Source organism: Chlamydotis macqueenii, chromosome 2 (genome assembly GCF_036417535.1).
Source record: "Chlamydotis macqueenii isolate bChlMac1 chromosome 2, bChlMac1.mat, whole genome shotgun sequence".
Lineage (NCBI taxonomy): Eukaryota > Metazoa > Chordata > Aves > Otidiformes > Otididae > Chlamydotis > Chlamydotis macqueenii.
This window is the reverse complement of record NC_141557.1, coordinates 138692363-138704498: the sequence shown is the minus strand read 5'-3', so window position 1 is coordinate 138704498 and position 12136 is coordinate 138692363. Positions and strand designations below refer to the sequence as shown.

The 12136-nt window shown below is 46.0% G+C and overlaps 1 protein-coding gene across 1 annotated transcript in view; it reads left to right on the top strand.

Moving 5' to 3' along the window:
* The window catches only part of RAD54B (RAD54 homolog B), a 63428-nt gene extending 62841 nt beyond the window's left edge, over positions 1 to 587 (top strand). The window contains exon 15 of the mRNA XM_086741020.1: positions 150 to 587. Within this exon, the coding sequence (XP_086597146.1) occupies positions 150 to 367 (218 nt within the window). The 3' untranslated portion in view covers positions 368 to 587. The remainder of the gene's footprint in view (positions 1 to 149) is intronic.
* The last annotated feature ends 11549 nt before the right edge of the window (positions 588 to 12136 follow it).

The window sequence follows — 12136 nt, the reverse complement described above, 5'->3', positions numbered from 1 at the left end:
TGAATACATGTCTGTTTTTTATTGACATAGAAGGATTATGTATGCTCTTTTATTTTCTCTCATTTGTTATCACCAACTGGCTTATTGATTTAGACTGAAATTTTCTGTCTTCGTTTTCTCTGATTAGTGTACTGCATAATTTTTTTCAGATCCTTCCTCAGAAAAGCCTTCTGTGTCTAGAAGTTGCCAGCTTGGACAAAACCATGAGAAGCCTAATTCAAAGAAACCACTCTCCATGTCACAGTTGATGCAATGGAAACATTTCTCTGGGCAACATCAGACTCTAGCTGATCCTTTCCTTGAAAGGATAAAAGAGAGTGTTTCTTTCATTTTCCAGAATGTAACCAGTCCAACTTCCCCCAGCTAATGAAACTTAAGTGCCTTTCCCTACCACTTGCATCCTTCTCCTCATAGTTACAGCAAACAACTGATGTGCAGTTACCTTTTGTTCTTTTTGCCTCGTTCTGTGTTGTGTGTTTCTGACAAGGTTTCTGGGTAAATGTGATTCCTGGTGTTTATACAAAGCTGCAGTTATTACTAGGTTAATCATACTTTACTATAATTATAATACAGATTTTAAAAACTTTGCTTTACAGTCTTCTGTTCCTTTGGTATCATAATTAGTAAGATGGGTTTTATGCACATTCCTATGTATGCCTACTTTGTTCTGTAGTTTCATTTCATCATGATGATTTGCTGCTTGTAAAGCTGGCAACTCTTCAGCCAAATTTTACAAGATTAGGTAATTCTATATACATCTATATGCTGTTACCAAGAGTCCAGTTGGATTTTTGTTTTGGCAGTGAAAAGTTATCTATTTCTATAACTGTGGCTTTATAACAAGGTAGGTGTTTGTTTCTTGAATTTACACTTTAATGAAATTCATAGCAATAGCCACTGAAGTCCAAAATTCCAAGACCACAGGTTGATGACCACTGTGTCAGAATGTTCTGAAATTCACCTATTGCTTTTACTTGAGAAAGTAAAAGAACTTCATTTCTCAGACATACAGAGTACAGGCATACCTAATTTCTAGCTAACTACATTTAAGAATACCTTTTGCCAAACACTGGAGTACTGCACGCATTTTTCACTCCATATTTTTATTATGACTATATTTTCCTTCTTCTTTGAGAGCACAAAGTTTGAAGTCAGTTTGCATTTTTTAAGTTAAGTACTTTGAAAGGCCCAAGAAAACAGAAGATTGAATAATTTTCAGAAATACAGCAAACTTACAGAATTTGAAAGATGTTGATCAAGAATAGGGCTCCTTTGTGATAATCCTGCATTGTGGCACATGATGTACAACCTCTAGATATCTGGTACATGTTGTGGGGTAAAAGCCCAACCAACTTACCGAAAATAGTTAATTTTTTTTTTTTTCTCTGTGTTGTAACAGTTAGTGCTCCCCCTTTCCCTAGACTATCAGAGTTCACAGTCCATCCTAACCCATCATCAAACATTTTCCTTGCATTTTGATTTAGTCTGGGAACTGAAAGCCATACGCACTGCCCTTTCTCCACCATCTACATTTATTTCAGAGGGTTTTTTTGAGTTTCCTTTGACTCTAAATGCTGAATGACACCAGAAAATAATGAAAACAAAAGTGAGAGAATGATTGAGAAAGTCATCAATTATAAACCTCTTTTTGGCATGCAAATTTTGTTCTTTGTAACAATTAGAATTATGCTAATAGGTAGAGTTTAATTTTTTAACATTTCACACTGGCTGTTAAAGAGCCTGTTCTTTACCTGGTACATGGTGGTCACGCTTACCCAGGTGCTGTGCTGCTCTGGTGCCCGTTCGCTGTCTGATATCTTACAGCTCCCACAGCTTATTTTAATTAGCAAGGGCAAGGTTACCTGCAGTTTTGTAACTCAAGAAAGAGATTATAGACAATCTGTATAGTAATGATTACTGTAATTAATAATTATTAGAGACTGATCATACTGATCTGTGCTGCCGATAAGTTTCTGTAAGTTGTGTTCCTGTCCCTGTCTGTAGGAAGCGCGTTGGCATTCTCTGCTCTCTGCTGATGCTGATCTCATATGTGGTTTCTTGCATCTGCATGAACAAGTAGATGGCAGTTTGGTTCCATCTTTGTTTTGTTTGTGGGACGCTGGTTGTCTCCACTAAACACACACAAGCCCACTGTGGTTTGGAGCAAACCAACTGGCAGTGCCTTAAGTGCCTGGGCATTTAAGAGAAGGAAGTTTGCTCCAGGATCCACACCATGCCGTATTCCATCTTCTCTGCCTAAGGCAGCCCCTCAGGAGTACCTCAGAAGGCCACCTCACCTCACCTGTCGAGTCCTGCCCTCAGACAGTCCTACTTGCTGTCGCGTCGTGCACCACTCCACACAATACAGCTGTAGCTGCGTGCTGGCAGAACACAGGTCTGGCGGAGAAGCCCTTTCATTGTTTGGCCTGCAGGCTAGTTTTATTTTGGCAGTTTTAAAATAAGTAAAATAAAAGCTGGTGATGGACCACCACGGAGCTCTCAGGAGGCCAGAGGAGATGAGCCCTCAGACACTGCTGTATGTGTGAAAGTGATCCAGGCTCAGATCATTGTTCTGGGAGGGAATTCTGGCAGATGGACTATCACACTAAATAACATTGCTTCAAGGTTAAGAAGCCCAAAGCGGCCTATACAAACACACGCAATGCCAGTTACAGCTTCAGTGGGATTCCCTGTCTGTGCCCTGCTATGCCAAGGTGCCCCAGATCTCTGGCAGTGGCAGCTGCATGGTGATGCTCAGAGGAAGGCTCATCCAGCATCCACCTGGCCAGCCAAATGTACACCCCTCGTTAACCCTTCACGACTTCTGGGCATGATAAAGGTGTGCATGTGCTTCTTGGTTCTTTGGGTAAGGCAATACTGCCCAAATAAAAGGTCGCACACTGCATTATACATGATGCAGGTTGAAAATCTGATTCTGAAATTTGGTGTATCCTGGAAAATTATATTTTTCACTGGAAGAATAGGTTGTGTAAAATGTAGGAAGCATGAATACAGACTCTGTTATGCCATCTGTGATTCTCCCACAGCAGCCTACAAGTGCCTGCAAAATAAGACTAGCTTATCTTGCACACATAATCATGCTATAATAATCAGCGCTTTCATGCAGAGTGCAGAGCACGTGGTCATGTGAATTTCTTCATCCATAGGTGAGAAATGTCTACTAGGAAAAGTCCCTGTGGTGAATTTACCCTAGTGTGACTGTTGACTGACAAGGTATATTGAGGATTTCAAGTCTCCACAAGGTCATGTCACCCCTTCTCCTAACAATTGTGAAACCCTGGAGGATAGGGAAGGTGGCTGGTGCTGAAAGGCAAGTATCAGGTCCTATCAGATGGTCTCATATGTGGCTTCTGGATTCACTGTCGGTGACCCCAGCTGTAAAACACCATGTAGTTTATGTTGCATGGTCGCACCAATCAGTCCTAGCCTCCTAGACCCAAGGCTTGCTCTGCAGAAAGGGGGAGGCATGGGCTGTTCAGCCATGGCTGAGGACTACTGCAATGCTTGAAACACAAGGTCTTGATTAACGTACTGGGCTGGCTGTTCTGGTTTTTGAAGGACGAAAGTGCTCATCCACCAAGTGGTGGTTCTTATGGACCCACTCCAGAGAATAAGGCAGGTCTGCCTAGCGATAGGTCTCAAGTGGTGGCTTCTTCAGCGTGGCATGAAAAACAAGAGCAGCAGAAACCACAGGTATAAATGCAATGGCAAGCAGCCTATTTTTTCAATAAATGCTAAGCAAAGGTTGCCAGTGAGTATTTGACATTTATTAGCGCTACAGAATGAGCAAAAATCTACAGAGCGTAGAGGCATGCCTGGGGCAGCAAGCGGCAAGTGCAGTGCCAGCTAACGTCCTGCTGCCATTAGAGGTGTGAGATGTTGAGGGTTATCCAGTCAAGGTGTGCTCCATCTGAGTCGAGACGTGTCGCAGGGCATTCCATTGAATGACACCGATTCGAGCTGCTTTGCACCAGTGGGCCCAGGGAGGAGTGCTCACCCTCTCAGGAGAAGAGATCACGAAGACATTCTCTTAGGGAATGGTCTGCTAATCTTAGAAAGGCTACTGCAGGGCTCTGAATCACACCGGGCACAGAGGGTTGTCAAGCAGCCCTCGAATTCAGCAATCAATATTGTGTGCCTTGCCAGCTCCTAGCTGGGAGGAGGGGATTTTGGAGAAACTCTGTTCCTTCTGCTATAGGGCATACTGCCAAAGAGACAAGTATACTGCATGTTCTCGACTGCATACCAACCCTGATTTTAAAAAGCAGAAGGAGTGGTTTTATGTATTTCTGTGTATAGAAGCAAGGTTTTTTTTTTAAACTGGTTTCAGATTACTCTTTTTGTTGATTCAGCTTTTATCCGTCTTGGCCCAGGTTTCTTTGTGATCGAATCTCATTATTCACTTGCAGAATAACAATCTGAATTATAACTCTGTTCACTTACTGTCAGACAAGGAACTGTGTAACAAGCTTTGGATGTCATACGATTTGTATGGCAACTACAGTAGATATATTTTGCATTCTTACAACAGGTTGACATCAAGTCCAGTTAAGGATCTGCCTTCTTCAGAAATCATGAAGTTCTTTGACTGGTGCAAAAAGGTGCCAAATGGTGACTGAATGATTTGGTAATGGAATAAACTCATGGGAATGTCTTAAAATGCCAAATATGGAACAAGCTTTGACAACTGCTTGGGGTTACCACCGGGAATTTACCAAGAGAGACTCCAGCCCTTGGAGGCAAGTAGTGCACAGAAGGAAAGTAGTTCTTTCATGTCCTTTCTGTTGAATGAGAATTTGATGTAAGTCATGGTTGCTTATGTGTGGCTTAAATAAATGATGTGTTTGTGGCTAGCAGGTCTGGGAAGGCTATAAGGAACAATGAGGAAAACCACTTTTGGCTTTATAGAATAACTGAAGAGTAAGCTGAATTGAAATCTGTTTTTAACAAGGCCTTGTGTTCTATTACTTAGTACAAAAGCAAGATTGCTTTTGTAGACATAGGTGCTTGCAGGATTCAGAATGTACGACGCAGCGTTCCACTCTTGAGGGGCAATACGTGTTTGCACGAGCACCACGAGTCAGGACCTGGATAAGTAACACCGAGCACTGCAACCAGCTGGCGGGTATTCTGCTCGAAACCTCCCTGGTTAGCTGCATTGGTTGCTGCTACCTTTCACCCGGCTTTTCATCAAGGTGTGGAAATCTCAGCTGATTTGAAGGAAATATGTCTGTCTAAAAGCATCTGCAGCTGTTGCTGTTTCCAGCCTCTTCTCTTTCAGCCTTGATGTCAGCCTGAGTTCTCCCTGTGCTGCTTTGTTTGCTTAGTTTGATTTACACCCACCTGACAACATATGCTGTTCATTCTCCTCTAATTCATTTCCTTCCAGACAGGCAAAATGTCAGCCGCTGTGACAAAAGCCTGTGCCCCTGCAAGCTAACTTTTGAGGTATTTTTGTCAATTAGCCAACGATCTTTACTCTCTCTTCATTCTGACTGTCTTGGCCCAGGCTTTTGTGTTCTAGATTGTGACTGATGTCATGTAACAGTGCGCTCCTTCGTGACCCTTGACTCCTTAAAATTCCTTCTGAGGGATGGACTTTGCTCAGCAATACAAGTGCAGCCTGAAATTTCCTCCCTCCAGTTGGAGGGTGTTGCCTTTGATGGGGTTTTTGTCCTGGCCTGTAGCTGCCTTGGGCACAGGGGGTCTCCACAGCCTCACTGGGTCAGCAGAGTTCTGTGCAGTTCTGTGCAGTTCTGCTCCTGCTCTTGGCAAATGCCCATGAAGTCGCTGGTAAAGTGATTGTTTCCTCTCAGTGGACATCTGTAAGCTTATAGACTCATTGAATTCTCTTTGCTATGATTTCCACTGGAAATTTGGAAGTATGATCCAGATGAAAAAGTTTGTAGCCTTCATTGCAGCATGACCTCTCAAAGGATATAGATACTGTTCTGCAAGCTGTGGGCTTTTGGGATTAACGTTGCCTTGTGGACATTATAATGGACATTATAATTAAAAATATGCCTTGTACATATGCACCACAATGAAGTCATGCACAAACACATTTTCTATTTCCTTGCTTCATCCAGCTAAGAGGATGGACAGTGATCTGAGAATAAATTGAGTTGCGGCTGATGTGAACAGAATTTGTGCTTTCTACATATATGGAAATCTGGTACCATTTATCTTAACGGGGCATTCCAAATTAGTGAATATCTTTGAGTTTCTTTGACTTTAGTTGCTGTCTTTAGTCTCTATGCTCCACCTTAAAAGTGTGGTTAATAACTCTTCATCTGATAGCAGTGGTGGATAAACTAACTAAATTGCTTGCAACATTTGGCAGTATAGGGGGGAGGTCAGGCATCTGATGAGGGTTTTAGAGAGAAGATGAATCTGTACTCTTATCAGAGGTGCACAATAAAAGGATAAGAGGCGACAGCTATGACCTGCAGAGAAAAAAATCTGACTAGATATAAAGAAAAGAAAAAGAAAAAACACAGCAAAAGCAATTAACACTGAAAGAGGTCTCCCAGAAGGCTGTGGAAGCTCCATCCTTAGCGGTTTTCAAAACTGGATTAAACAAAATCCTGAGCAACCTGATCTAACAGTGAAGTTGGCCCTGCTCTGAGTAGAGGGTTAGACTAGATGACCTCCAAAGGCTCCTTCCAATGTAAGTGATCTCCTGGACTGTGTTAGGAGTATGGAGAAAGTACAGATCTGTGACGTCTGTGACTGACCCACAGCCACTGACTATTTTGAAAAGCTCCTTGGGATCTAAAATCTGTGATGGATGTAGAACCACAGAATCTGCTCAGGAACAATGGGATTTTAAAATCTGATATGATGAAAGAATTCAGGAATCTTGCTTTGTGGAGGGAAACTTATTACCACTAGTGTGAAATCAGCAGTCTGGAAAGGGTTGTGAAATCTTTTACTAACTGTGTTGGCAGCTCCCAGAAGCCAGTGTTAAACAAGGAGCCTGCAGCGTCCAGACGAACAGTGGAAGGCTGCCTAAACCAGAGCCACTTGAAATTGTAGCACCAGCTTTCCTGAAGCTGCTTTTAGCAACAGCTCTACTCTTTGTCTAGTCATTGAGTCCCTCTGTGTATTGTTTTGCGTAGCTGTACCATAAAGAAAAGCGTAACTCAAAAGCTATAGTAATCCGTATCTCCCTTCCCAGAGATGTTGCAAGCTTTAATGGCCTGAAAAGGTCTTTAAGAAACTGCTGAATTGTTGCAAGTTATGAAATATCAACTTTTATTTGAAAGCTAAACAGCGTCCAGAAATCACCTTACTAGAGCTTTTGTTCCCTAGCAGTTGTGATTGTCTCAGAATCCAATAGACAAATATTAGGAGGGAAGAACATGCTGGAGACGAAAATACTGCGACACCTTATGTACAAAACTTATTTGGAAAAGAATTTCTGCTTGCTCCCTACTTCAGCATGCAGGCAGACTCTGGAAAGAAGCTTCTAAGAAAAGTCCTTATCATGAGCAGTAGCCACAAGCGTATGTTGTCAGGAGGACATAAAATTTCCCCCAGGACACGGCTTATTTAGTTCTGCATTTATATATGCCAATAAACATGGTCTCCAGACAATTAATTTATTTTCTCCTTTCTAGGAGAATTACAGAGGTATCACAGAGGTGAAAAGATCACAAGTATAGCACGAGAGCAATAAGAACAAAGATAAGAACAAAGAACAAAGATTTTGCCCACCTTCAAACTGGCTAGGCAGTAAAAGCCAACCGCCTGGCTGCAAAGGGCTGGCAGAAGCGAAGTTTGCTTCGCTGAGCTCATCCCTCCTCCCGCAGCGTGGTAGCCCTGGATGTGAGAAGGGACACCGCCTGCCTTCAGAGCAACAGCCTGCCTCGCAGCACCGATGGTTCTTTCCCTTGTTGCTACCTCCTCTCAACTGTGTAAAGATCTATGGCCCTCAGGTGGTACAAGTTGATGGAGGTGGTGCATGGTGGCATGAATGCAAGCAAAACAGTTGTTAAAAAGCAATTATCACAGAATCATAGAATGGTTTGGCTTGGAAGGGACCTTTAAAGGTCATCTAGTCCAACTCCCCTGCAAGGAGCAGGGACATCCCCGACTAGATTAGGTTGCTCAGAGCCTCATCCAGCCTGGCCTTGAATGTTTCCAGGGATGGGGCCTCCACCACCCCTCTGGGCAACCTGTGCCAGTGTTCCACCTCTCTCATTGTAAAAAAAATTTTGCCTTATGTCCAGTCTGAATCTGCTTCCTCCTATTTTGAAACCCTTGTGCTATCACAACAGGCCCGGCTGAAGAGTTTCTCCCCAAATTAAGGTTGCTTGATGCAGCACTCCTTTCCAGCCTCAGTCACAGCTGCGGGCCTAGCTGCAAACCTGTGGTTACCCCTGGGAAGAGGAGTGTAAGGGTGTGAGTGTCTAAATTCAGCTGGGGATTCACCCAAGGTTTGGAAGTGAGGAATTAAAGTGACTTCAGGTCACTTCTGGTTTTCAGTTTCCCTCTTGCTCTTCCAGGCCGTGCAGGTAACATGTTCCCAGGGCAGGCACAGCTTGTTCAGAGCTCCTTGTTCCTGCCAGGCCTGATGCAGCTGCCTGGCCGGTTGCCCGGGCGTGCCAGGCCGGGAGGATTTTGGGTGGCAGCGAGCCGAGGCATCGGGCAGCGGAGAGGGGAGCCTGTGCCCCTCCTTTGGCTGCGGCCTCCTCCCTGGGCCCGAACCTCGGCCCTGTGAGGGGAGCGCGGCCCTGCCAGCCGTGTCAGAAGCTGTTTTGCGCACGGGTGGCCTGGGGGTGGCAGCAGCTGCCCGCGGGACCGTGGGTCGGGGCTGTGCGGTGCTGCCGGTCTGCGGGGGGGGGGGGTGGGGGGTGGTCCGAAAGGAGCCCGCGAAGGGGAAGGTGAGGGAGGCTCGCCGCCGTGCATGGGGTGCACGGTGCTACCTTCCCTGAACCGGGTTGCTGCTTCCAGACAAAAGTACGGCGCCACCGCTCCGTTTCTGTGTTGGAGTCGGTGAGACGGATGTCGGTCCGGTGACCGGCTCTGTCCTGAGTGGGTTCGGATGGGGTTGTACCTTCCAGCCAAGAAAGGGCAAGCCCCATGGGTTTGTAACTGGCCTAAAAGACCATGGTTTGTAAACTAGAGCAGCGGCCGGCACCCGGCTGTGGGTGTCTGACAGCCCAAGGAACCGGGTGTGGGTACGGGTCACAGCAGCACAGGGCTCTGGGTACCCCCGTGCTGTCCGAGTGATGCTATAGGCACCTAAAATCATGGAGCCCTAAAACCGCTCTGCAGCTGCCGGCTGAGCTACAAAATACCGAAACACACTAAACACCTACCCGAACCGATCCCTGACGGTAATCTCAGGTCGGTGTTTTTTTGCCAAAGCCTTGCCACTATGGTTAAAAGGCTGGGAATGCCCTTGCGTGTTTCTCCTGCTGCTGTAGACATCTGCGGACCTCAGTTGAGGTACCCAGCTCTCCCCAGGCCTTGCAGAGTGTGCCTGTGGACCTAACTCAGGGCTATGGTTTCTGACCATGGAGAAGGCACCGAAAGGCTTGGTGCTGTAATGCCGAGTTTCAGAGCACCTGTGTCTCTGCAAAGCTGGCTGATGCTGCTGGCATCCTTCTCCAAGGCTTGCTTACAAACCAAGAGGGAAAAGCAAAAATGGCTGCATTGAACTGCCCTATTCTTTTCATTTCCAGGGCCAGCAGAAGACAGTAGGGTCTTGTAAGCAACTTAAGGCAGCCTGAGGGCTTCTCTAAATTACAATGCCTGGTACTAGTTTAAAGGAGTTGCTCCATCACAATCCATTATAACCTTCAGACGTGTCTTCAGCAGTGGTTAAAATCATGGAAGGTTCCAACTCTATCTGTTACCAAATTTGGCCACTTTGCATCATTCTATCAGAACCCAGGATCTTGGTGTTTCGTTTGGGAAGGCCAGAATCCCGTGGGACAGAATTAATTCTTACTGCATTACAATTAGGCAATAAAATCTTGAGACCACACGCAAAATTTCTTTCAGGCTACACTTCTCCTGAATTCCTTGAGTAAGAAATGAGTAGGAGAGGAGCAATACTTCAAGTTTGGCCCTTTGTTTTTTCTGGATCATGAATATGCTCAGAGGCAGTTCAAGCAATCCTGATACTCTCCAGCTGCTCTTCCCTGATGCCTGTGAGCCCTCGTACCTTAAGAGTGCTCAGCTGCAAGCAGAACAGAGTTTAAGGTACAGAGGGCTGACCTACTAAGACACGCATCTGAAACTATTGTGTCTTGCTCATTTTCTCTCTTCAGATATGACCGCTTCTACTCCACCTCCAGGTGCTGCCTGTGTGAATAGTGTACATCCCACTAAGATACATCTGTTACAGCATCCATGCCAAACCTGGCTGGGTTGATTCCAGTGTGGTGACATCTGAAGTGCATTCCTAAGAACCCAGAAAGTACCATCTGAGAAAGGCCATGGGGAAAAGTCTGGTAAAATGTGAAGAAACATTTGTTTGCATCACTGATAATTGTGTATCAAAGTGAGTACTGCTTCCACTTCATTCTGCAATATGCTGGGCGGATAACTTCAGGTGACCAAAAATCCCTTGTAGATGTTGTTCACTGTTAGCCAAAGCTACTTGCTGCTTTATTTCTCCCAGACACAGGAGAACCTACTGAGCCTCCTGGAGATGTAACTGATGAGAGCTTGTGTTTGAACCAGTACAGCTTTTAAAAAGTCTTTGCCAAAGGGGCTGATCCACAAACAAGTTTAATGACAAGTTAAAATTAATTACCCAATGTCCAGCCTCTGGCTGCCACCAGCAGTTGTCAGCAGCAGGTCCTGTTTTGGGGTGGCTGAGGGTGGTTGTGCTGCCAGCTGGAATGAAACAAAATCCTTCTGAACCTGAACTCTGAAGCTGGCCTGGAGGATCCTCACAAGGAGTCTGCAAGCAGGATCCAGCTGCTCCCTGGATGGCCTCTGAGCAGATTTTCTCCTGTGAGAGATGTGAGGGGTAGGGGGAGGGATCATTAGAGGAGACGCTCCAACCCACAGCGCAGTCATCTCCTGAGACCTGCTGCCCTGTGAACACCCCAGCTGTGACTTGGCTGCAGGCACACCCTGGCTTCACCACTTCTCGCCCCTGCAAAAAGTGGTGGCTGCTGGACCACAGTCCCTGCTCAGTTTTGAACTCAGTGGGAGGTTTGGCCACTCAGATGAACAATCTGGCTGGAATGCCCTGCAGCAGTAGCTCCCCCCTTTCCTGGCCATGAGGTGCTGCCGCACTCTGTGCCAGGGTGTGCTGGCTCCACCAGAAATACCTGCCATGTCCTTGGAGGACCTGTGTCTAGAGCTACTACAGGCTTCCACCGAGTCCTGCAGGATGTCCACAACAGGAACCCTTTCTCTCCAAATGATCGTCTGCACCTCTTAGAAGAAGATGCACACTGCATTACTGCACTTTGATCACAGGGCACATACAGGGTCAGGGAGCAAAAAAAAAACCAGGAGCTGGGGAGGAGGATTAGAAGTTACGGTGAACAGGTGTTCCTCTTAGACTGGAAATGGGTTGCTGGGAATAATGCACGCCCAGTGCTGAGCTTCTTTGACGCTCTCCAGTTCCTCCCCTGGCTGTGGGAGCACCCCTCCTGCTTGTGGCCATGGCCAGTGAGGGTCTGCAACCGGGTCGGGGTTGGGATATGGGGACTCAATGCCAGCCCCTGGGCACGGTGGAAGGGTAATGGCTTTCTTTCAACCAGACAATATTCAAAATAATTTCTTCCCCCTCCTCCAGCTCACCATATGATTTGCAAAGCCAGGAAACACATGGCCCTTTGTTCTTATGGCATCTGATTTAGAGAATTTGGTATGTGATTTGCAATGAAAAACAGTTATACAGGTGAGTTGTGCTAAGAAACTCCGATCTTTGCACTAGGAGAGAAGGCATCTGTCCCCTCTCCTCCAGCCCAGCTCCCGAGGGCTGTCCCAGTGCACTGCAGCCATGGCTGCAGACTGGGAGGCTCTGTGGGCATGCTGCCAGCAAGACCCCAGCCTAGGTGCGGTGACTTATTTGCTGCTGCTTTCTGACACCCCACTGAGTCCCTGTGAGAGCCCACCCCAGTATCTTCCCACTGCCACT